Source organism: Ailuropoda melanoleuca, chromosome 15 (assembly GCF_002007445.2).
Source record: "Ailuropoda melanoleuca isolate Jingjing chromosome 15, ASM200744v2, whole genome shotgun sequence".
Classification (NCBI taxonomy): Eukaryota; Metazoa; Chordata; class Mammalia; order Carnivora; family Ursidae; genus Ailuropoda; species Ailuropoda melanoleuca.
In genome coordinates, this window is record NC_048232.1 from 13,464,442 (window position 1) to 13,489,795 (window position 25,354).

Genomic DNA, 25,354 nt, shown 5'->3' on the forward strand with positions numbered 1-25,354 from the left:
CCCCTGCTTGTGTTCCCTCTCTCGCTGTCTCTGTCTCTGTCAAATAAATAAATAAAATCTTTAAAAAAAAAAAAGTAAGTTCCAAAATGTATTATAAATTTGTTTTAATCTCTTAAGTTTATAAGCATGGGCATTTTTGAGAGCTTTCCTTTTCCTTACTTAGTATATCACATGTTACTTTCTTTGTCAAGAAAATACTTGAACATGTTGTGATAATAAATTCACTGAAAGCAAATCGTCCACAGGGAAGCAGCCAGAGCTGCTGGGTTTAATGTTTTGCGGTTAATCCATGAACCATCCGCAGCTCTTCTGGCTTATGGAATTGGACAAGACTGCCCCACTGGAAAAAGGTAAAAACCATATTTGCAGCTTTAAGCTTTTCAGTGCAGAAAACATTTTAGATTACCACACTTAAATCAGTAGGGATTTTTACATAAAGTCTTTATGAATAAAAAGATGCTGAAACTCACCTGGAGCTCTTCAAATAGATGAGACAGACATCCTAGGAGAGCAGAGAAAGGTCATGATGAAAGAGAAGATTGAGCTTTCCTGCCCTTCTCTTATCCTTCATGTATCTTTCTTCATTGGAGGAAGATTTGAAATTTACAAGCCTGACCAAAATCTAGCTCAGGCTAGGGTACTGTTAATTTTTCTATCAATTCCAATTATTAAACATGTTTAGAGACCATACTTTTATATACATTTTTTGTGGCAGGAAATGGGGGAAAATCCAGTATAGGATTTAAGATGTCTTTTGATGATGAAATAGTAAGACATCTAATTTGGTTGTTGAAACTTGTCTTAATATTACCGACACGGACACCTTTAGGGAGACTAATACAGATGTGTTAATTTTCCATAGTTGTTTTACCTTATTCATATCTCACACTTAAAAAAACTAGTATGTATAAATCAGTAGGAAATCACTTTTAGGTGAACTAGATAAGTATAGAATATCAGAAATTAGCTTCTAGTTTTGCATTTGTTTGATTTTTATAGAATGTGTTATTTTAGTAGTTACCTGATTAATATTAGCACATAAAATTTCTGTATTTAATTCTCTTAATGATTTGCTATAATCACAGATCTCTACTTACTTGGAAAGGTTAGTGTCCTGCACTATATGTTAATTATACTGGAATTAAAAAAGAAAAGAAAAGTTAGTGCCTTAAACTCTGGGTACTCAGAAAAATCCAATTTTACCAGTACAACTAAGTAAAAACAAACTTTGACTTCAAATCAGAAGATACGGGTTCTAGGCTTAATTCAGCACTAAGTGATGACCATGGACATCTAAGTTGACTTGTGTGAGATTTTCAGTTTCCTTATTATGTTTAGGGGTTAAACTAAGTTACTTCTAATGTCCAACCTACTTTTAAAGCGGTGTGATTCCCTCAACTTATTCGTGTTATTTTTCTTTTAAGCAATATTTTGGTGTTTAAGCTTGGAGGAACATCCTTATCTGTCAGCGTCATGGAAGTGAACAGTGGAATATATCGTGTTCTTTCAACAAACACTGATGACAACATTGGAGGTACACATTTCACAGAAACCTTAGCACAGTATCTAGCTTCAGAGTTTCAGAGGTGAGTATTAATGGACTTGATGATGTTTTGATTGAAGTTTCTCTTCAGGGTTTTGTGTTTTGGTTTTTTTTCTATTTTAAATTGCCCTGCTGCAAGGGAGGACATGTTCTTTGTTTTTATTTTCCAGTGCCTTGGATATTTTCATGTCTAGAGTTACGATGTCCTCTCCAAGCATTTACAGGGAAGCAGAGGCCAAGTTGCACAGTGCAGTGTGCTCAGATTTTTCACTTAGTGTGAGGGCCCACCAGACGTTGAACTGTATGAACTTGGATCCCAAGTTTGGATTCTTAATTCCTCAGGTGCCACTGTTATGTCTAGATAAAGGAGGGTACAGGCACTGAGGGCTTACCACCTCCTAAACAAATTTTAAAAATTTAGATCTGATAAAGATTACATTACATTATAGTCACATCCTAGTGAATTAGTGTCTTTGGAGTATTTATTTAATTACTAATCTGCTAGCACAAGGAGTATTTAAGTTTTGTCCCTAGGTGTAATTATTCCATTCAAAATCATGAGCCAAATAGATAAAGGTTATATTTTGGACATTGCCGCTCTTAAAAAAATTTTTTTTTTTTGGCTGAAACAGTATTTTCCTCAGTTTGACTAAACCGACTGGGTAAAAAAGTCTTGAAAAAGAGGTCAGTTCTCACTTGTTTCATAAAGACCTATACAGCTTTTTGTTATGAAGGTTTTTAAACTCAAGAGTAAGACATTGTTAATTTGACTACCAACAGTTATTAGACATGTTTAGAAATAGAGCCAAGCAATTTTAACAATGAACTTGTCTTGGTGATAGAGAAATGGTAATTTTACATATTTGTCATTTACATATGCGTCAAATATCTTTAAAGAAGCCCTTTTAGGGGTGCCTGCGTGGCTCAGTCGGTTAAGTGTCTGCCTTCAGCTCAGGTCATGATCCCAGATTGCAGGTTCCTGGGATGGAGCCCCGAATCAGACTACCTGCTCAGTGGGAAGACTGCTTCTCACTCTCCTGCTCCCCTTGCTTGTGCACGCACGCTCTCTCTCTCTGTCAAATAAATAAATAAAATCTTTAAAAAAAAAAAAAAAAGCTCTTTTAGTTTTGTTTTTTAGTGCTGGACAGATCATTTTTTACCATTAAACCATGATTATACTGCATTTATAAAGGGAGAGAGAGATAGGAGACTTGACCTGGCCACATAAATCTCCTTCACCCTCTGTTTGTCACATCAAAAAGATGTGCAAAAAGATGGCAGCTACTCTACTTTCTTCAAAGGACAGTCTATTATTATGGCCACAGAATTTAGCAATTCCAAGTATCAAAAATATTCGTTATTTATTTTCCTTGATGAGACCCTTCTTTTAATTGCAAAGAATTTCTTCAGAAATTTTGGAGGGTTGGAACCTAGTTACTAAAATCTGATATTAATATTAATTTATGAGCTTGTCATTATCCAGATTTGAGTTTTTATAAATTCTAATTTATAGAATCTAATTAGAATTTATATATAAATGGCCTAGAAATTTTTAAGCTCCAAAGACTATATTTTTGATTTAGATCCTTCAGACATGACGTGAGAGGGAACGCCCGAGCCATGATGAAGTTGATGAACAGTGCTGACATTGCAAAGCATTCTTTATCAACCTTAGGAAGTGCCAATTGTTTCCTTGACTCATTATATGAAGGTCAAGATTTTGACTGCAACGTGTCCAGGTAAAAATGAAATTCAAAAAAAATTTTTAAATTCCAAATACATTTATATCTGTAGGTGTAATTTTCTCACATAGGGCTTTTTGTTTGTTCTTTTGAGATTTATTAGCCATCCGTAAAAGGAGAGCTTTCCTGCCTTTATTCTGAGGTCCAGTTCTTGTTAAGTAACTGCTCCTAGAGTACTGGCATCGACTGTGATTGCTTGCCCTAATAGTGACAGCTACAAAGAGCCGTGTGTGAAAAAGGCATCCTAGATCTTTCAAAGAAAGGCTTGTTGTTGCTAAAGTTTATGTGGGGCTTGCTCGTGTTTCAGTGGTACTTACTCGATTAAAACAACATGGCAGGCTGTATCTAAGTAGTAATATATATTAACTCAGCAAATCCTCATAATGAGGTAAGTAGTAGTATTGTTTTCCTTATTTTACACATGAGGAAGCTGAAACAGAGAAGTTTCATCCTTGCCCAGGGTCACACAGTAAGTATGTGTAATATTAGTGATGGACAGGGGTTCAAACCCCGCAAGTTTGACTCCTGAGTTCATACTCCCTATCACATTCTACCAAAGATTGATTGATGTCTGTTGCCTCGCTCACCCATTGTCAACATTTTAAATTTTGATAGTGTTGATTTAGTAAACACAGGTTTAATGTGCATAAAATTGTTTTAAATTCCTTTATCTTTTACATAATCCAAAATGTTGGTTACAGATGATTACACCTATACCCGGAGAATCCAAAGGGAGGACATTGCCCTATCATTTTGCCTTGCATATTATTAACGTAATAATAGCTACCAATGTTTCACTGTTTAAACTTCCCAACAACCTAACAGGTGACTTAGAAACATAGTAAAAGTTTCCAGAATTACAGTATTATTTTTAGGATTCTACTGACTACATTTTCGTTAAATTCACTCTTTATTTGGTCCTTGTAGTTTAGCTTCCTTGTTTCCCTTGGCTTTCCTAAAGACTCTAGCTCTGCATGCGGGATGCAATAGCCACTAGCGACCTGTGGCTATTTAAATTGTAATTAATTAGAAATAAATAACATAAAAATTAAATTCCTCAGTCTCAGTAGCCACAGTTCAAGTGCTCAGTAGTCTCAGAAGCCTGGTGGCTCACAGAAAGTTCTATTAGCCCTGCACTAGCTCTTGTAAGAGAGATTTCAAACTATAACCCAAAAGATTAAAAGGTGTTAAATTGAAATCTCTTTGTGGGCAGAGTGTTGTGTATTTTTTGTTTCTAGAATTCCTAACTTGGTGCTGAGTTTGTCCAAGTACTCAATATATGCTTGCATATTATTGCTTAGTTATTAGTAATGAAATAGAATATGTAATTTTTTATTAAGGAAATTTTGCCTTTATCACAAGGATTTCAACTATCAGGTATATATAGATAGCACAAATAAATTTAAAAATTTGTCATTTAAGTTTTTGCATTTAAGTTTAGTATGAAATTAGGGAGTACATTTTTCATAAACCTAGATCTTTCTTAAAATTATATGCTAGTATTCAGGCTCCTCAGAGCAAGAGAACTAAACTTATGTACAGCATAGTCTCACATTATAAAGAAAAAATAAATAGGTTTTTAAACTTTTAACATCAAAAATACCAAAAGCTTCCAAATGATGGTTTGATTTGAATCTGTGGCTTTGTTGAGAATGTATTTTTTAGGTTTTTTGAAAGCTTACAAGTAAGCCATGGGTAAGAGTCTTCTGAATTTGACATTGAATGTCTTCATACATTTACAGAGGAATAACTTAGATGTCCCTTCCCCCCACCCCATGGTATTTTACTGTTGTGTATTAAGTATCTTGTTCTGATCATAAACCTATTTTTAAGAGAACCATCACATTAGGTTTTGGCATTACTCTTCACAAGAAAAATTGTCTTAATTGTACTAAGCCTTTTCTCTATGTCTTTTCCTCTGTGTATGTATGTGTGTATGTGTGTGTGTGTACAGAGCAAGATTTGAACTTCTCTGTTCTCCACTTTTTAATAAATGTATAGAAGCAATCAGAGAACTCTTAGAACAAAGTGGATTTACAGCAGATGATATCAATAAGGTAATACTTCTGTATTTTTCTTATTTATTTTAGGAGTAGTATCAGACTTGGAATTTAGGAAATAGCCCCTTGGTACCGAAATAATATTTTCATTAATTTAAATATTTTCTGAGCTTGTGTTAATGAATAAGGAAAATTGAATTTTTATTACTGGCTCCAGTGATACATATTTATCAGTTTCCTAGCAAAAAAGAATAGTTCTTTCCAGTATATTTTTTAAGATGTAAGCAAAAGCTGATGGATATTTGCATGTTTACTATGTGCAAAGCACTGTTTCTAAGTATTTTACATGGATTAACTCATTGAATACTCACCAACAACTCTATGAGGCAGGTGCTTTTATTTATCTGCATTTTATGAGTGAATACACCAAGGTACAGAGAAATGAATAATTTCCTGGCAATCATGTGGTTAGTGGCAGAGCTAACCCAAGGTCCCGAGTCAGCTCTTTAACCAGTACACCGTTCCGCTTCTCTCTGCTCACGTAACAGGGTATTTTGAGACTTTCAAAGATATTCAAATTGTTAATGTTTTCTTTTTTCCCCTAAGATTATTTGTATTCCTTTAAAATGTATATTTTCTATTATTAAAATAATAAGCATTCATGAAAGAAAATTCAGGAAATACCAAAAGGCAACCACTGTTGTGTTTTGTAACATTTCTAACTATTCCAATCTGTATGTAGAATTTTGAATTTTATTTCTTTATATAATATAACCAGTTTCTTTCACCATATTACTGTATAACGTTCATAAACACAATTTTAAATAGATTCTTAATATCCTAGGAAAGGAAAGGCACCAATACATTATTTCATTCTATCGTGGACACTAGGTTGGGCTCCCTGTCTCCTAAACAGTGATGTCCATCTTTGGACATCAACTTTTACAGTATTTGGGATGATTCCCATTGTAAAATTACTGGGTTGAAGAATATAAATAGCATTAGACTATTTTTACCTTCAAATACTTTCTAAAAGAGTTGAACTTACTAATACTCAAATCCCGTTGCCAACTCTGAGTCTTATCATTTAAAGTAATAAATTGTCCATTTGATTTTTGAGAAACAATAGGTCTTTGTATTTTATTGATGCTTAGAGGATTATCTCTTAAATGTTTATTCAGTTTTTTATTTCCTTCTGTGTAACTACTTGTTTGATATGCTTTGCCTATTTATGTAAATCTTAGTATTTTTTAAAAAAAATTTTTTTGTACAAATGTTTTATATAATCAGTATATTAACTATAATTTACTGCAATCTTCTTCTAAGACCTGTAGTTTACTGTTTAATTTTGGTCTTCTGAGGGAAGGAGGGGACTTGACATACAGAAATTTCATTTATTTATTTAAATCTGTTGTCTGTCACTCTGATTTCTTCAACAGCTTCTAAGTTTATAAATTCCATCTCTGTTCAGATGTATGACAGACATTTAATACTGTTTTCTTTTAAATTGTCTATAGTTTGAAAGATTATCTATTTTAACTATTTTGGTATACACTATATAGAGGAAATTGGGGTATTTTTGTTTTTTGGGTGGTTTTCTTTGCAGTTTAATTCAAGAAGTTTTTTTTGGGCGGGGGGGGGGAACACTTACAACATGCCAGGCATTGTGCTAGGTGCTTGAGGGCTGGGGGTGGATCATGGAGGATAAGACATGTAGTAGAACGGTGGCAAGGCCATGGTGGGAAGTGAGTGGGTTTGGAGACAGACCCACCTGAACTGGAAGGCTCATGGTGCTAATAGTTCCAGAGTAGACTTTATTCCAAATCACTTAATTTCCTGAACCTTCTCTGTCTCTTCTTATTAGGAGGGTGAAAATACTTACCTTTTAAGTGAGTATTATAACTTATTCTACAGGGTTGTTACAAGGATTAAGTCAAATACCATGTGTAGCATATTGTAAGTGATCAATTAACCTAAGTTCTCTTCCCTCATTAACTGGTCATAGAGCCTTGACATTTAGATATCACAAATGGTACATTTCTCAATTGCTTGAATTCAGGTCGAATATATTCTTAGAATTAAGAATGTTGTTAAAGATTCACTCCCCACGTATTTCTAAAGTATAGACTTTTGAGAACTTAAAAATAGAGTTGTCTTTGTAGTTTGTTGACCTTCTTACAGTAACAAGCACGCCCCAAATCTCAGTGGTTTTCTATCGTAAAACAATTTTTTCTCACTTTCATGCGGGCTGCTGAAGGTGGCTGTAGGTCTGTTGCTCTGGCTGTCTTCTCCGTGCTTCCCACTCCAGGACCCAGGCTAAAGGAGCAGCTCTCTGGGACATGCATTTCTCATGGCAGAGGGGAAAGAAGGAGAGAGCTTACAAGAACATGCGTGGCTTTAAAAAGCGTCTGCTTCAATATGGTGTGCTTCAGTGTATTCACATGCGGTTGGCCAAAGCTAGACACAGGGCCAGGCTGACAGTGGGCCGGGGAAATTCACACCACCTGCAGAGAGGCAGAGTCGTCGCAGTGGCAATGGGTGGGGATGTTTAACCCTCTTACAGGGAAGGAGGAGGAAATGATTGGACTTTTACTTGCCTTAAAACGTTTAATCCACACAACAGCACCATGAGGTAGGCACCATGATCTCCATTTTCAGGTGAGGAAACTAAGAGGTTTCCAAAGAGGTGAAGTGCATAAGTGGTGGAGCTGGGACTGGAGCGTGGGCAGTCTGCCTCCAGAACCCAAGCTCTTTCTTCACCCATGGCTATGCCCACTGCCTTTCTCACCTTAGTGTCTGGAAGTCTCTTCTTAGCAGTATTTTTTTTTTTTTTCTCAGAAGGAATCCTCTGATCTTTTGCTCGAGAAGGACATGTCTGGTTTCTGGCCTTCTGAGAGCAGGAGCCTCAAGGTTCCTATTTCTTAATATGTGCACTTTCCCTTATTCCACCTGCTTTCAGCACCATGCCCACTCCTGCCCTGTGCAGTAGCTTTGTACCCACATCCCGTAACTGGTCCAAACCTCCATCCCTGAGTGTGGGAGAAGGTGCTGGTGGCCTCCTGTCTGGGTGAGGGGAAGGGCTTTGGGGAATGCAGTCACTCTGCATGTATCCTCTCTACCAATCATCCTGCTTTCATGTCTCTGCTTCAGCCTCCCTTCCTGTGGTGCTTGGTGCTTCCAAGGCCTGGGCCACACTGGGATTCTGTGTACGTCAGACCACCTTGCTTTCTCCTTGGTTATCTCAAACTTCATCTGCTTTAAGACAGTTACCTCTCTTCCAGCTTCCAGAATTTGTTGAAATCTCAAACTGAAGATCTTGTTCCCCCATGGTATTTGATTGTATTGACATACCGTAATTTATAAAACCAATTCTTTATTTTAGTTGTATAGGTTATTTTGGTTTTATAAAAAGCAGTCTTTGTGGCTTTGTGAACATCCTTAATTTCCTTAGAATGAAATTTAGGAGTAAATCCCAAATTTTAAAACTTTTAAGAAACACAGCATGGATGTCTCTGGCTGCAGGGGCAGGAGTACAGTGTGGTTGGACATGTGAGTCTGGATTTTAGGAGAGAGTTCTGAGCTGGAGATCTACATTCATCAGTGCCTGTGTGCCGCTTAGAGCCATGACTGGATGAAATAGAGCCACAACAGAGAAGAGACCTCGGGACAGGGTCCAGGGCCTCTGGACATTTACAAGCTGAAAGGGGATGTGGCACAGGGGATTTAGGACTAGCCAGTGAGGAGACATGAGAACCAGGACACAAAGTAAAATTGTCCACGTCAGGGAGGGAAAGATCACCTGCCCTGTGCTGCTGGAGGCCCAGCAGGTGAGGCCCGAAAACTGACTGCTGGGTTTGGCAATGTGCAAGTGCCTAGTCATAGTGGTGTTAGTGGAGTTATAGAGAGAAACACGCTACTGGAGTAAGTTTAATGTAGAATAGAAGGTAGGATTGTGGGGGCGCCGGTGGCTCAGTCATTAAGCGTCTGCCTTCGGCTCAGGGCGTGATCCTGGCGTTCTGGGTTTGAGCCCCACATCAGGTTCCTCCACTGGGAGCCTGCTTCTTCCTCTCCCACTCCCCCTGCTTGTGTTTCCTCTCTCATTGGCTGTCTCTCTCTCTCTGTCAAATAAATAAATAAGAAATCTTAAAAAAAAAATTAAAAAAGATAGGATTGTGGACACAGCAAGTACAGAGAACTCTCTTGAGAAGTTTTGCTATAAGGGCAGCAGGAAAATGGGGGGTGGTAGTTGGGGTAGGCCAAGAGTTCTGGGAGAGGGTTATACCTCTGAGTGGTGATATTTTCTCCCTCAAATGTGTATCCCTCACTTTTTTATATATATTTGGTTGCCTCGGTCAGAACTTCCTTCCTTCTTTCCGCTCTTTTTTAGAGGAATATTTTATTAGTCTTTTAACAAAAAATGTAATTGCTGGTAATTGGGTGAAATAGTTGGGGCACCTGGGTGGCTCAGTTGGCTAAGTGTCTGCCTTCGGCTCAGGTCATGATCTCACAGTCCTGGGATCAAGTCCCACCTCGGGCTCCCTGCTTAGTGGGGAGCCTGCTTCTCCCTCTGCCTGCTCCGCCTGCTTGTGCTCGCTCTCTCTCTCTGACAAATAAATACATAAAATCTTAAAAAAAAAAAAAAAAGAGGGGGCGCCTGGGTGGCACAGCGGTTAAGCGTCTGCCTTCGGCTCAGGGCGTGATCCCGGCGTTATGGGATCGAGCCCCACGTCAGGCTCCTCTGCTGTGAGCCTGCTTCTTCCTCTCCCACTCCCCCTGCTTGTGTTCCCTCTCTCGCTGGCTGTCTCTATCTCTGTCAAATAAATAAATAAAATCTTTAAAAAAAAAAAAAAGTTAAAAAAAAAAAAAGAAATAGATTCTCTATCTCATTTTCTCTTTTCCTCACATTTCCTGTGTTAATATGAATAGGTGGTGAGTCTTTACAGATGTATTTTCTGGACACCTGCAAGGCAGGCTTATGGTTTCCTTTATATTTGTCTTAAAGTTGTGTGATAAATTATTGATTATTTCCTAATGTGGAATAGTATTCCTGAGATAGACCTCATTTGGTTATGAAGAATTATTCTTTTAATACATTAATTTTCTGTGATTATTTTTTTTTTTATTTTCACCTTATTTACGTGGGTTAGCAGGAAGGAGTAGATGGTGTCTTTCAGGCTTCTCTACCTTAACCATATTGTCTGAACAAAGTAACCCCTTTTGATATCAAATGCTTTAAAGGAGGATGGTTCTGCTTTTTGGTTTCACTGGTCTAAGAAGTGCCTTAGTGGGGCACCTGGGTGGCTCAGTCAGTTGAACGTCTGCCTTTAGCTCAGGTCATGACCTCAGGGTCCTGGGATCAAGCCCCATGTCGGGCTCTCTGCTGAGTGGGTAGTCTGCTTCTCGCTCTTCGTCTCCCACTGCCCCCTCCCCCTGCTCATGTTCTCTCTCTCTGTCTCAAATAAATAAGTAAAATCCTTAAAAAAAAAAAAAAAAAGTGCCTTAGCTACTGGCCTCCCAACTCATTCTCTCAACCCTACGTGATGAGTTGTCCATGGCATCTCCTGAACCATTGCTTATCAGGCCCCAGGGCTTCTGTTTAGGGATAGTGAGAGGCATATGGGTGAATCTCAAGCATTGTTCAAATAAGCTTATTATACGCTGGAGGGACAGCTTGGTCCTTTTCTTATCTTTACTGTTCCTACCTCCCTTCTTTTTCAGTCCAGGAGCATGACCTGCTCCTTCCTTGAAGATCTGCCTTATCCAAGGTTGTAACTTTATAAGCAGAGGCTACTTCTCTCTCTCTCTCTCTCTAAAAGAAAAAACTCCTGAGACACGCTTAAAGAAATAAGAGCAATATTCCTTTTGACTCAAATGTTTGAACTTAGAATGACAAAATACCACAATATATCTGATTCATTTACTCAGAAAAATACCTTCTAAACCAAAACTTCCATTACTTTAACTTTATTCCAAGGTAATGTAATCATACACAGTGTTCCTCGGAAAGAGGTTAATATTAGTAATCTTCCTTTTCTTCATAGCCTGAGGCACCGTGTGGGAGAGGTTACACGCTCTAGCAGTTAGTTGTAGGGGCCAGGCGCGAACGTGAGTAAAGTTGTCAGGTATAGGAAAACACAACTGTCAGAAAATATCAGTCTGAACTCAGTATAAAAATACAAATATCTGATAATGGAGGTTACATTTTAAATTCCAGCTTGAAAAAAATAGCAAATTTACAAATAGAAATATTTAATAATTAATGTTTCTTTCACAACTAATTTCTCCAGATTTGGAACCTTGAAACCCCTTTTCTTCTGTTCCATAATGTCAGTGTCAGATTTTACATTTTGAATTATGTTTGGTATAGAATTCAGCCTTAAATCCTTTATAGGGGTACCTGGGTGGCTCAGTCGGTTAAGCGTCTGTCTTTGGCTCAGGTCATGATCCCAGGGTCCTGGGATCAAGCCCCGAGTTGGGCTTCACACTCAGCAGGAAGTCTGCTTCTCCCTCTGCCTCTTCCCTGCTCATGTTCCCTCTCACTCTCTCAAATAAATAAATAAAAATCTTTTAAAAATTTTTTTAACCCTTTAACTAGGAGTAATGTTTCATTTTTTTCATTTTCATCATGAAAAATATCTACTCACAAAATAGGTTTCTCTAGGGGTGCCTGGATGGCTCGGTCAGTTAAGTGTCTGACTTTGGCTCAGGACATGATCTCAGTATCCTGGGATCAAACCCACGCTCAGCAGGGATCTGCTTGTCCCTCTCCCTCTCCTTCTGCCCTCCCCCAATCTGTGCACATGTGTATGCTTTCTCTCTCTGTCAAATAAATATTATTTTTAAAAATTGGTTTCTCTAAACAAGGACAGAACCTTTGTACTGTGGTTTTTAAATATGTATTCAACATAACTACTCCAAAGATATATGTAGAATTCTAAAATGAATCTTTACCACATAATGTGGGAATGTGATTTTAGATATGATTTACATATCTGTAAATTAAGTTCAACAAAAGAAAGTGTGCCAGATCCCTTGTCAAGTGAGTTTCCAAAGTATTCATTTCATTTGAGTAGGAGTGAGCCAGTCAAATCTTTTACAGGGACAGAGCTATTGGTAGTATTTATTGCAGAATATAATGTCAGTCAGAAAGACAACATTTGATTCATCATACCTGATGCACCAGTGCTGAGATTTTCCCCACAGATGATATAAAAAAGTCCATTTCTTTCTATACATAAACTATATGAGTATTTTAAGTACTACACCATAGTTAAGCTGCCTGGCAGCCACATAAGGCAGCAGGTTGAGTGTATCATGCCATTCTTCAAAAAGGAAGTATATTCCCCATTTTCCTTGAAACACACAATCCTTTTGGTCTTTCTTTCATTTTCCTACTAGATTGAGAGATGGGTTTGGAGAGTTTGAAAAATTTCACATTAAACTCTTTGCTGTAAAAAAAGGAAGAGTAAATATATGACTATAAATGGCAAGTGACCACTAGCTGTTGTGAGGGACACAGGAGGTAGTGGTGGTAGTGGTGGGCCTGCCACATATAGGCTGTCCTCCAAAAGGGGTAGCAGCTGCCCACTTAAACTGTCTTTCAGGGATGCAGTCTAGTGCTACTGAAGCCTTTGACTTTTTAACAGACTCTCAGGGACTTTGAGTAAAAATTTTTACTGTTTATTTTGAATTGGTTTTATATTTGCATAATTCAAAATGCAAAAGATTCCCCCACCCCCAACCACCCAGTCTTTTTCCCTCCTTGGAGGTAACTAATGTTACTGGTTTTTTGTGAGTCCTTCTAGAGGTATTTTTACATAATGTTTTGATTTTTTCTTTTTTTTTTAATTTACTGTTTAAATGTTAGTGACTCATTCAGAACTTCTAATAATACTGTGTAGAGAGAGAAAACATTTTGCATGGTAAGATTTGCAAGTTGCTACTTTGCAACCTCTGTTCCATAGGGTTTTGTTTATTGGTGTTTGTTTTTGTGGTTTTTTTCCTGGGTTATCAGGTGCTTATAAGATGAATTTGATACGATTTCATCTTAAGTATTCTATGGATATTCTCTGTTCCTCAGAAGTTCTAAAGAAACTTTCATGATTTCTCTTTACTGCTTCAATTTTGAATTTAAGTATTTCGCAGACCTATTTCATGATGATTTCTTAAATTTTTAACATTTGACTTTGTATAATTTATAATTTTTAATTTTTATATAGCTTTTGATATTAAAATGTAAAAGTATAGAGAAATTTTTGAGATCTGGACAATTTCTCTATTTTTTATTTTTTGCTTTTTGAATTTCCTTTTCTAGGTTTGACAGAAGTTTTCTTGGTTTTTTGTTTTGTTTTTTGGGGGTTTTTTTGCTCCAACTCCTGCCACTACTATCTCCCAAAAAACTTTTTTAGATCTATTTTTAAGTCATGTTTTTTTTCTTTTCCAGTTGGTTTATTTCTGATTTTCTCCTTATTTCTTCTAGTCTTTCCAGGACACTTTCATATTTTTCTAAATTCTTATATTGAATGCCAATTTATTTTTTCATTTTTTTCCCTAATAAAAAAATTAACTATAGTTTCACTTCTTAATAGCTTTGGTTTTATTCCATAAGCTTTGACAGATTTTATTATTTTCTTTTATTTTTAGAATAATCTGTAATTTTTTTTCCTTTTTGTTGTTTAGATTCATGTTTTTAATACCCAGGTAATTAGGATGGTTTGATTTTTTTAACAGCAGTTTTATGAAATTACTGTGAAAGTTATATTTGAAAAGCCTTTAGTAAGACAAGTTACTTATGTTCAAAATATGTATATTCTATTAAAATTTAAATCACAAAAGAAATCTCATACTACAGACTAGATGTTTAAAGAATTTATTTGAATTAATACTTGGTGGTATGGTCAGCATTAATGATAACAAACATGTTGTTAGTATTTTTTTTTACTTTTTTAAATGAAAATTCCAAAAGCCAAGATTTTCTAGTTTTTTGGTTTTTTGGGATTTTTTAAGATTTTATTTATTTATTTGACAGAGAGCGAGACAGCCAGTGAGAGAGGGAGCACAAGCAGGGGGAGTGGGAGAGAAAGAAGCAGGCTCCCAGCAGAGCAGGGAGCCCGATGGGGGGCTCGATTCCAGTACCCTGGGATCATGCCCTGAGCTGAAGGCAGACACTTAAGGACTGAGCCACCCAGGCGCCCCAAGTTTTTTGGTTTTTTCTTGTTGGGTTTTTTTGTTTTTTGTTTTTTGTTTATTTTTGCATAGCATCGCTTAATTGCTTCTTAATAAAGCTTTTTGATGTTGATTATGAGAGATTTGAAAAGGCATATTCTATATTTTTTTTCTCATGGTATTTACGTGAGATCATAAAGTTTTAGAGAAGACTTTTATTTTTACTTACTTCCAAAACAGACCTTTTAGGGAGGTCTTAGGGAACTTTGCCACGGCAAACCTGCTTTTCTTTTTTTGTTTCACTCAGCTGATGTACCTCATGCCCTCACCCGAAGATCAGTATGGTATTACTCCTCATCTCACACCTAATGTTAAAGAGGCCTAGTTTTCATCAGTTGATCCTTTTCTCTAACACACTAAGCTTTGAGAACATCCATAAAAAGACTGTGAAATAAGTAATTATTGATGATTTCCCTTCTTGAGCTACCTATTTATTCAGTATTCTGTGTACCTATGGAGATGTGTTAAATGTGTAGGAATTAGGAAATTAAGGTCTTTATAAAGGAGCAATTTTATTCAGCTTTATTGAGTCGTAATTGACAAATACAATTGTAAGGTATTTGTAGTGTACAGGTAAGATTTGATATATGTATACATTGTGATAGGATTCCCACCATGGAGTTAATTAACACATCTGTCACCCCATATTTTTACCTTTTTGGGTCAGAGATGAAAACACTTAAGTTTGCTTTCTTAACAAATCTCAATTACACAGTACAATATTATCAACTATGGTCACCATGTTATACATTAGATCCTCAGACCTTATTCACTTAAAACTGAAATTTTGTATCCTTTTACCAACCTCTCCCTATTTCCCCCACCACTTAGCTCCAAACACTTTTCTACCTTGTTTCTATGAGTTTGACATTTTTTTCTTTTTTTAGATTCCACATATAAGTGACACCATGCAGTATTTGTCTTTCTCTTTCTAGCTTATTTTACCTCCCATAATGCCTTCCAGATTGATTCATGTTGTTGCAAATAACAGGATTTCCCTCTTTTTAAAGATTGAATAATATTGCTTTGTGTTTATATTTATGCCACATCTTCATCCATCCATCCATCAACAAACACTTAGGATATTTCCATGTGTTGGGTATTGTGAATAATGCTGTAATGAACATGAGAGTACACATATTTCTTTGAGATAGTGATTTCATTTCCTTTGAATGTATACTCAGAAGTGGGATTGCTGGATCATGTAGTAATTCTATTTTTAATTTCTTGAGGAATTTCCATACTGTTTTTCATAGTGGCTCTATCATTTTACATTCCCAACAGTGTACAAGGGTTCCCTTCTGTCTGTATTTTTGCCAATACATGTTATCTCTTGTGTTTTTGATGAGAGCCACCCTAACAAGTGTGAGGTGATATCTCATTGTGGTTTTGATTTGCATTTGCCTTATGATTAGTGATATTTAGCATCTTTTCATGTGTCTCTTAGCTACCTGTATATCTTCTTCAGAAAAATGTCTATTTAAGTCCTTCACCCATTTTTTAATTACGTTGTTTGGTTTTTTGCTTTTGAGTTTACGACTTCCTTGTATATTTTGCATATTAACCCCTTTTCAGATATATGGTTTGCAAATATTTTTTCCCTTTTTACAGGTTACCTTTTCATTTTGTTAATGGTTTCCTTTGTTGTTCAGTAGCTTTTTAGTTTGGTGTTACTTTTTTTGGTTTTATTGTCTTTGCTTTGGGTGTCAAATCCAAAAATCACTACTAAGACCAATGTCCAGGAGCTTTACCCCCTATGTTTTCTTCTAGGAGTTTTACAGTTTCGTGTCTTAATTGAAGTCTTCAATTTGAATTGAATTTTTTTTTTTTATGGTATAACATAATGGTACAGTTTTATTCTTTTGCCTGTGCATATCCACTTTCCCCCACACCACCTACTAAGGAGACTGTCCTTTCCCTGTTGTATATTCTTGGTTCCTTTGTTGAAAATTAATTGACCGTTTATGCGTGGGCTTTTTTCTGAGCTCTTTATTCTGTTGATTTGTGTGTGTGCTTCTGTGCCAATAGCATTCTGTTCTGATTACTATAGCTTTGTAATATATTTTATTTTATTTTTTTTATTTTTTTTATTTTTTTTTTTAAAGATTTTATTTATTTATTTGATAGAGATAGAGACAGCTAGCAAGAGAGGGAACACAAGCAGGGGGAGTGGGAGAGGAAGAAGCAGGCTCCTAGCGGAGGAGCCTGATGTGGGGCTCGAACCCATGACGCCGGGATCACGCCCTGAGCCGAAGGCAGACGTTTAACCGCTGTGCCACCCAGGCGCCCCTGTAATATATTTTAAAATCAGGAAGTGTGATGCTCCAACTTTGTTCTTTCTCAGGATTGCTTTGGCTATTTTGGGTCTTCTGTGGTTCCGTATGGATTTTGGGATTGTCTTTTCTATTTCTGTGAAAAATGCCATTAGAATTTTGATAGGATTGCATTGAATCTGTAGATCACTTTGGGTAGTGTGGGCGTTTTAACAGTATTAATTCTTCCAATCCATGAACATGGAATATCTTTCAACTTATTAATGTCTTCTTCAGTTTCTTTCATCAATATCTTTATAGTTTTCAGTGTATAGATTGTTCATCTCCTCGGTTGAATTTATTCCTAAGTATTTTATTCTTTTTATTGCTGTTGTGAATAGGATTGTCTTCTTAATTTCTCTTTCCAATAATTTGTTGTTAGTGTACAAAAAATAATTTAAAGTAATTTTTGGTAAGTATGAACTTAACTCTTGCCATTTTGCTAATTTTCTGTTTTGTAGTTCATGTGTTCCTTTCTTCCTTCTTCCTTTGTGATTTGATGATTTTTTTGTATAGTAATGTGCTTTCATATATTAATCTTTTGTTATATCTACTATTGGTTTTTGCTTTATGGTTACCATGAAGCTTATATAAAACATCCTTATAATAGCCTTATTTGAAACTAATAACAGCTTAACTTTGAACACATACAGAAGCTCTACATTTTTACGCTTCTCCTCTCCATGTTTTATGTTTTTGATGTCACAATTTACATCTTTTTGTATTGTGTTTCCATTAATTAATTATTAGTTACTTTTAATGGTTTTTTTCTTTTAAACTTTATACTGGAGTTATAAGTGACTCACCCCCCACCATTACAATATTAGAGTATTCTGAATTTAATTACAGTTGACCTGTGAACAACACAGGTTGAATTGTGCAGATCTGCTCATAAATGGATTTTTTTTCAGTAAATACAATAAAGTGCTGTAAATGGATTTTCTGTTCTTTGTGATTTTCTTAACATTTTTTCTCAAGCCTACTTTATTGTAAAAATACAGTATATAATACGTATAACATATAAAATGTGTGTTTCTTGACCGTGTTCTTGGTAAGGCTTCTGGTCAACAGTAGGCTATTAGTAGTTAAGTTTTGGGGTAGTCAGAGGTTATACATGGATTTTCAACTATGCAGGAAATCAGTGTTCCTGACCTTTGAATTATTCAAGGGTCAACTGTATATTTACCTTTACCAGTGAGTTTTATAGTTTCATATGTTTTCAGGTTATTAATTAGCATCCTTTTGTTTCAACTTGAAGAACTCCCTTGAACATTACTTATAAGGCTAGTCTAGTATACTCCCATCAGCTTTCATTTGTGTGTAAAACACTTTATATCTCCATCAGTTCTGCAGTACAGCTTTGCCGGGTAGAGTATTCTTGGCTGACAGGTTTTTTCTTCAGCACTTAGAATGTCTCACATCTGGTTTGGAAAATTTCTGTTGAAATATCTGCTTATCATCTTATGAGAGGGTCCCTTGTATGTAACAAGTTCCTTTTCTCTTGCTGCCTTTAAGATTCTGTCTTTTAACTTTTGACATTGGGGGGGGGGGCAGGAGGGTGGGTAGAGGGAAAGGGAGAGAGAGAATCTTAAGTAGGCTCCACGCCCAGCTATGAGCCCCATGCAGGGGTCAATCTCATAACCCTGACATCATGAACTGAGCTGAAATTAAGAGGGGCACTTAACCAACTGAACCACTCATGTGCCCTATTGACACTTTAATTTCAGTGTGGGTCTCTTTATTCATCTTACTTGGTAATTTTTGGGCTTACTGGATCTGTATATCTCTTTCTTTCCCCAGGTTAAGTAAGTTTTCAGCCATTATGTCTTTTAATATGCATTCTGCCCCTTTTTTCTTTCTCTTCTCCTTCTAGGACCTCTATAATGTGTATATTAGTATACTTACTATTGTCCCATAAGTCTCTTAAGCTGTCTTAATTCTTTTTCATTCTTTTTTCTTTTTGCTCCTCTAAGTGAATTCCTCTGTCCTGTCTCTGAGTTCACAAATCCTTTCTTTTGCTTCATCTGATGTGCTATTTAACCTCTCTACTGAATTTTTCATTTACTATATTCTTCAGTTCTGTGATTTCTGTTTGGTATTTTTTTATATTTTCTCTCTCTTTATTGAAATTCTCACTTTATTCACGTTACTCTCCTGAATTAAGCAAGCAGCTTTATTGTTATAAACTGTATTGGGAAAATCACTTATCTTTGTCTCATTAAGATTGGTTTTTGAGCATTAATTTTGTTAGGAATATATATATTGACTCTCCATGTTGATTTCTGTGCATTACTTATAACTGCCACATCTTCCAGTCTTGACACACTGGTCTTACATAAGAAATTAACTTTGTCAGTCACCCCAGCCCCAAACTCCTGGTTGCCTCTCAAACCTTTATGCCTAAGCTGCCATCTTTGTTCTTCGTGGCTCTCAGTAGTTGAGAGTATGCCAAGACCATCAGTGTCCCAAAGAGGAGGATTGCAGTCAGCACCTAGATACAAGCTGATTGGAAGCCAGACTCTTCAGGCAGCAGCTGGGAAAGTATGCAGTCAAACCTCTTCCAGGGATAAACTGGGAAATGGGCATTTTTTGCCTGGCTCCCTCTATGCTGAGCCCAGGTATATAGCCACTGGGCAGGGTGTGCTCCTTAACCATTTAAAATATGATAGTCTTTGTGATAGTCCTGTGGGACTCATGAATGCCAGTCCCTTTGACTATCAGAGCTAGGTGATTTGGAGCCCCATTCCCTCAGGTGGAGGCCGTAAAAGCTGGGGCACTTGTGTGGACAAGCTCATAAAGGAGCAGTTTTATATGAAATTCTTCAGAGACAACATATTTAATCAGATGGACCAAGAGCTTAAAATGTAGTTTTGTAAAACATCTTTTTCCTCAGAAAATTCAGTGTTCTTCCATGGTGAAGACAAAAATCTGTGTCTTGGTTTTCACATAAAGAGATTGCTTATATTTATTTTGTCACAAAAATGCCGTAAGGTTTATGTAAACAAATAGTATAAAGTATTAATATATTTCCTATTCAAATGCCTATTTATGGTTAAGCCTCATATGCCCAGTATTAATCAAAACCCGCATTGTTTGCTGTATTTTGCTGTGTTGTGAGGTCTCTTCATTTTAAATTTTGTTTTTGTGAGTAAAGAATATGTTAAGTACTTAAAATGTTAATAATGTTAAAATAGGGCTTGTATTTTACCATTACATGTGGTAAAGATGGCTGACCTTATAACACTTAATTTTGAGAAACAGCCATTGTTCTAAAAGTAAAAAACTGAAAATTATTTTTATTTTTTAGGTTGTCCTTTGTGGAGGATCTTCCCGAATCCCAAGGCTACAGCAACTGATTAAAGATCTTTTCCCAACTGTTGAGCTTCTGAATTCTATCCCTCCTGATGAGGTCATCCCTATTGGTGCAGCTATAGAAGCAGGGATTCTTATTGGGAAAGAAAACCTTTTAGTGGAAGACTCCCTTAAGATAGAGTGTTCAGCCAAAGATATTTTAGTTAAGGTAGGTTTAGCTTTTCTTTACTTTTCCATAAAAGTAGCATTAACTTATTGCCATAAGTTTTTATACATACCATGGTTTTACAGTGAAACTTTGTATATTGATAAAAATTTTCAGTTTAGATTTATAATTTTATATTTAATGAGTTTCTCATTTTCTTTCAGTTAGTATTTATTTAGCATGTTAATTTCTTGTAATTTTAATCATAACCTTCAAATACAGGTAGAGAGATATATGTTTCAATTTATTTGTAAATGAAGTAGGTTAGGTTTAAGGAACACTTTTGTTTTCTTCTCTTTGCCTATCTGTAGTTTCTAGATTATCAACAAGGATTAAGTATTATATATATAATAGGAATGACTTTATAACTGTAATGATAAATATCAAAGGGTATGCATATTATTTTTCTGCTTATTAGGGAGTCGATGAATCAGGAGCCAACAGTTTCACAGTACTGTTCCCATCAGGGACTCCTTTGCCAGCTCGAAGACAACACACATTACAAGCCCCTGGAAGTATATCTTCAGTATGCCTTGAACTGTATGAGTCTGAGGGGAAAAACTCTGCAAAAGAGGAAGACAAGTTTGCACAGGTGAATACATAAATTTGGGCAATGAATTAGTCATGTGAAACTGTTTAGCTTTTCCTTCTTCATTCGATTCAGTTTAATATTAATATAAAATGTATATGACATCTATCTAACATTTTTATGAATTGATTATTTCTATTTTTTTTTTTTAAAGATTTTATTATTTATTCGACAGAGATAGAGACAGCCAGCGAGAGAGGGAACACAAGCAGGGGGAGAGGGAGAGGAAGAAGCAGGCTCATAGCAGAGGAGCCTGACGTGGGTCGATCCCATAACGCCGGGATCACGCCCTGAGCCGAAGGCAGACGCTTAACCACTGTGCCACCCAGGCGCCCCTGATTATTTCTACTTTTAAAAGAGAGAAGAAATAAACAATTTTAATTTGAAAGAGTTACGGGAAAATAAAAACAAAACACAATATGTATTTTTTCTGTTTGTACTCTCGACCCTCCTTGGTAAAATGTCAATGGCAGGGAAAATGGCATTTTTTGGTTTGCTACATGCCAGGCACTATACCAGGCAACTTACAAATATCTCAAAATGCCATGAGATAGACATTATTACATTCATTGCATAGATGATTGAGAAATAGGCTCATGGCACTAAATACCTTATTTTCCTTGTTGAGCTAAGATTTAGCCTCAGTTGGGTTTACTCCTGGGCCCTTGCTCTTGCCATTATACCATGCTGCCTCGTATACAGGATACCTTTGCTTTTTCAAAATACTACATTTCTTTCATACTGTAGAGTCCTCTGCATCTTTTAAAAGGAATGAGGTGGAGCTACTTTATTTGCTTAGAACACGCCCAAGAAATATAATTACATTAAAACACATATACAGGGACTGCAGAGCTGTATTTATAGTATGATGTCATTTGTGTTTAAATAAAAAGTTGGAGAGTACGGGTGTGTGTGAGGGAGGTGGTGTTTGGGCAGGTGTGTGTATATAAATATCCATGCATGGATACAGAAAATATCTATAGGTATTAGAACTATATTTAGGAAACTTAACAGTGAGTAGATTTGAAGGTACCAAGAGGGTTTTGTTTTGGTTTGGTTTTGTTTTTGTTTTTGTTTTTTACTTTTTAACACTTTGTACTGACATTTTAACAAACAGCACAGGACATGAGCATGAAGTACTTTCACAGTGAAAATAAAACAAATTTAGGTAACCAAAGGGAATGCATAGTATCTTTAGCTTTATATCTGTTGTTTTTTTTTTTTAAGATTTTATTTATTTATTTGACAGAGAGACAGCCAGCAAGAGAGGGAACACAGGCAGGGGGAGTGGGAGAGGAAGAAGCAAGCTCCCAGCAGAGCAGGGAGCCCAAGGTGGGGCTCGATCCCAGGACCCTGGGATCACGCCCTGAGCCGAAGGCAGATGCTTAACGACTGAGCCACCCAGGTGCCCCTATATCTGTTTTCTCATTCAACAAAACAATAATGAAAACACACATACAAAACCTATCTGGGCTCCACCTCAAACCTCTTAGAATCTAGGGGACTAGGGCTCCTCAACTAGTAAAGTGTTCAAAAGGTCCTCCAGATGTTTCTGTTGTGGATTACTACATAAGCACTTTTCAGTGTACTGTATTTCTAACCTCACTTGGCTGCCTTAGTATTCCTTTAGCTTCTCTGTCTTGTACGTTTATTACCTTTTCTCCTCATACGCTACTCCAAGACTCTGCTGCAGCTACTATCATCACCATATCCTAACTTACAGATGCCAGAAGAAGAGGTAGTCACCTAATACTGAATTTGGAAGATAACTCTTTTAGAGATCCTATCTGTTCTAATCTCTGTGTTTTACAAATGAATAAACCAAGGTACTTGGTGCTTGCCTGAGGTCATAAGACTTGATACTGGCAAAATCTGAAAAGTCATTTCCAAACTTGGTTTATTGGTATACCTTTCTTTAGGAAACTAAAGAATTTTTTGGTAAATTCATTAGTATCTCCTATGTACAAATGTAATCTTAGTTGTACAAAAGAAATTGTCGTGTGTTTCTTTAAATTGGTTTTCAAAAAAAAAATTTGATTTTCCAAGTGTATTTAAAATATTGGAATTTTAAAAAGTATATATAGAAGTATATACCAAAATATAATTTACATGTTACTGGTAATAGCTTAATTACCAAAAAGAGAAGCAGTCTTTGTTTTCTGAGACAAAGTATACTTCATAATCTAGGATATGATGTTTAAGAGGAACAGATCTGTTAGTTATGTGCTGTCTCTCTAGAGGAGACGTTTCCACTAAGAAAGCTTAATCCTATTCTCTGATTCTGGTAATTGAAAACTGCCCTATTTTAAAAGATTTGTTTCAATAATAAGTAAGATTTGGTCCATTGGAATAACTGGTGCATCAGTTTATTAACATATCAAAGTACTGAATCGTCTTTATATTATTTTTGCATAAACAGGTTGTACTCCAGGATCTAGATAAAAAAGAAAACGGATTACGTGATATATTAGCTGTTCTTACTATGAAAAGGTACAAAATTAAACTACTTCTGATGTTCAGAAAATTCACTGTGAGGCTTGACCTTTTTTGTTAGTTTATTGATTTCTTCATGCATTGCCATTCTAGGAAAATCGTGTATTAAAGCTTGCAAAGATTTTATCAGTGAATTACATTTTTTGCCCTACAAAATTGCTATATTTTACAAAGAAAGTGTATCTCATCATTTGCATTCTGAATTTTTTATGAACTCTAATTATTTTGGTGTGGTCAGCATAAAAAACTGGTTCATGAAGTTTGAGATATAATTTTTATCAATCTTAAATATAATCTTCTAAGGTTTTCATAATTGATATTATTTGTCCTATGAAAGGATAAGTTTATTTCAGTATTGCTGCAGAAAATCTCTAGGAAATAAATTACTAATTAAATCCAGCTATTACCACTCCACTAACAAACGGCCATCCATAAGCCTGTGTCTTGCAAGTAAATCATTTCCAAATTAACTTTAGGGACAATTCATTCCATAACCATACTTAGCAAGAATGTCAAATTCATTAGAGTAGGTTTGCCTTGGTCTAGGCTTAAAGACTGCATGATGCATCTTCACTGTGTGTAAAGGCTTAAACTTGAGATCTTGATTATCATGGTTTTCAAGGAATACACCTTCTGTGTCAGTGGTCTAGTAAGAAATTTTTAGGATCAGCCACCTAATTATAGCATATGACACTAAGTTTAGACACTGAAATTGTGTTTCTTATCTTAAACTCTTTCAAAAATTAAAATTATCCCATTTACTCAAAGTCCTGAAATAATTTCTTAAGAACTTTCTGTTTCTATGAAATGAACTTATGAAATGTTATTTTTTGTTTGTTTAGGGATGGATCTTTACATGTGACATGCACAGATCAAGAGACTGGAAAATGTGAAGCAATCACCATTGAAGTGGCTTCTTAGTGTTCTAGAGAAACCAGGACTTTTTTAGAACTAGACTATCAATATTATTTGGTTTTGTTTACAAGTGATGTTTATATTAAAATACTTTTTGAATGAATTGTATATGTTTCTATTAAAATACAATATATTGGTAAGTGTTGCAACCTTTTTTTGTTTTCCGTTTAAGATGGGAAATATAAGGTCCTTTATTAGTGGGAAATATAAGAAACTTTTTCTATCATGAAGCTATTTAGAATTAAATTGAGTGAATTGAAGGAAATTTTACTGGAAATTTAACAATGTTTTAAAAAAATTTTTGTTCTATAACTTTAAATTTGAAGAAGTCCTATTAATTCTTGTTAGATAATGAACTAGGAACAATTTACAAGTCTTTGATACTAAATGAAGAAAATTGGAGAGCCATGTGCAAAGTAAGATACCATTTTTGTTTAAAAGAAAAAAGTAGGGGCGCCTGGGTGGCTCAGTCGGTAAGTGTCTGCCTTTGGCCCAGAGCGTGATCCCAGGGTCCTGGGATCGAGCCCCACATCAGGCTCCTCCGCTGGGAGCCTGCTTCTTCCTCTCCCACCTCCCCCTGTGTGTTCCCTCTCTTGCTGGCTGTCTCTCTCTCTCTGTCAAATAAATAAATAAAATCTTAAAAAAAAAAGAAAAAAAAGTAAATTCATAAACTCAACAATTGTGTATACATACGCGTGTGACAAGCATAGAAAACAAAAGTCTAGAGGGCTGCCCACCAAACTTGTAAGAGTGGCCTTTTTGTGGACAGAAATATTATAGGGTGACACTTTCACTTTTCCTTTTTACAATTTTGTTTAGTGTGATTTTTTTTTTCTAACATATTTTATCTTTTGAAATTAAAAGATCTTTTTTATTTTGAAGAGGGCTAGCCACATTCTGTTCATCAGAGAACACTCACTAGTGCATTGAGATACTCACTGGATTACTAATGAAAAGCTTATTCACTAACTAAAACAAGACAACTAATCTGTGTATATTGAAAAGAGAACTGGAAGGT

The 25,354-nt window shown here is 36.0% G+C and overlaps 1 protein-coding gene across 2 annotated transcripts in view; it reads left to right on the forward strand.

The window, feature by feature from the left end:
- HSPA14 (heat shock protein family A (Hsp70) member 14) overlaps positions 1 to 24,476 on the forward strand; it is a 36,862-nt gene extending 12,386 nt beyond the window's left edge. For both annotated transcript variants that reach the window (XM_002929879.4, XM_034643764.1), the window contains 8 exons: positions 246 to 350; positions 1,425 to 1,586; positions 3,127 to 3,282; positions 5,240 to 5,342; positions 20,130 to 20,342; positions 20,758 to 20,931; positions 23,348 to 23,418; positions 24,264 to 24,476. In XM_002929879.4, the coding sequence (XP_002929925.1) occupies positions 246 to 350; positions 1,425 to 1,586; positions 3,127 to 3,282; positions 5,240 to 5,342; positions 20,130 to 20,342; positions 20,758 to 20,931; positions 23,348 to 23,418; positions 24,264 to 24,342 (1,063 nt within the window). In that variant the 3' untranslated portion in view covers positions 24,343 to 24,476. The remainder of the gene's footprint in view (positions 1 to 245; positions 351 to 1,424; positions 1,587 to 3,126; positions 3,283 to 5,239; positions 5,343 to 20,129; positions 20,343 to 20,757; positions 20,932 to 23,347; positions 23,419 to 24,263) is intronic.
- The last annotated feature ends 878 nt before the right edge of the window (positions 24,477 to 25,354 follow it).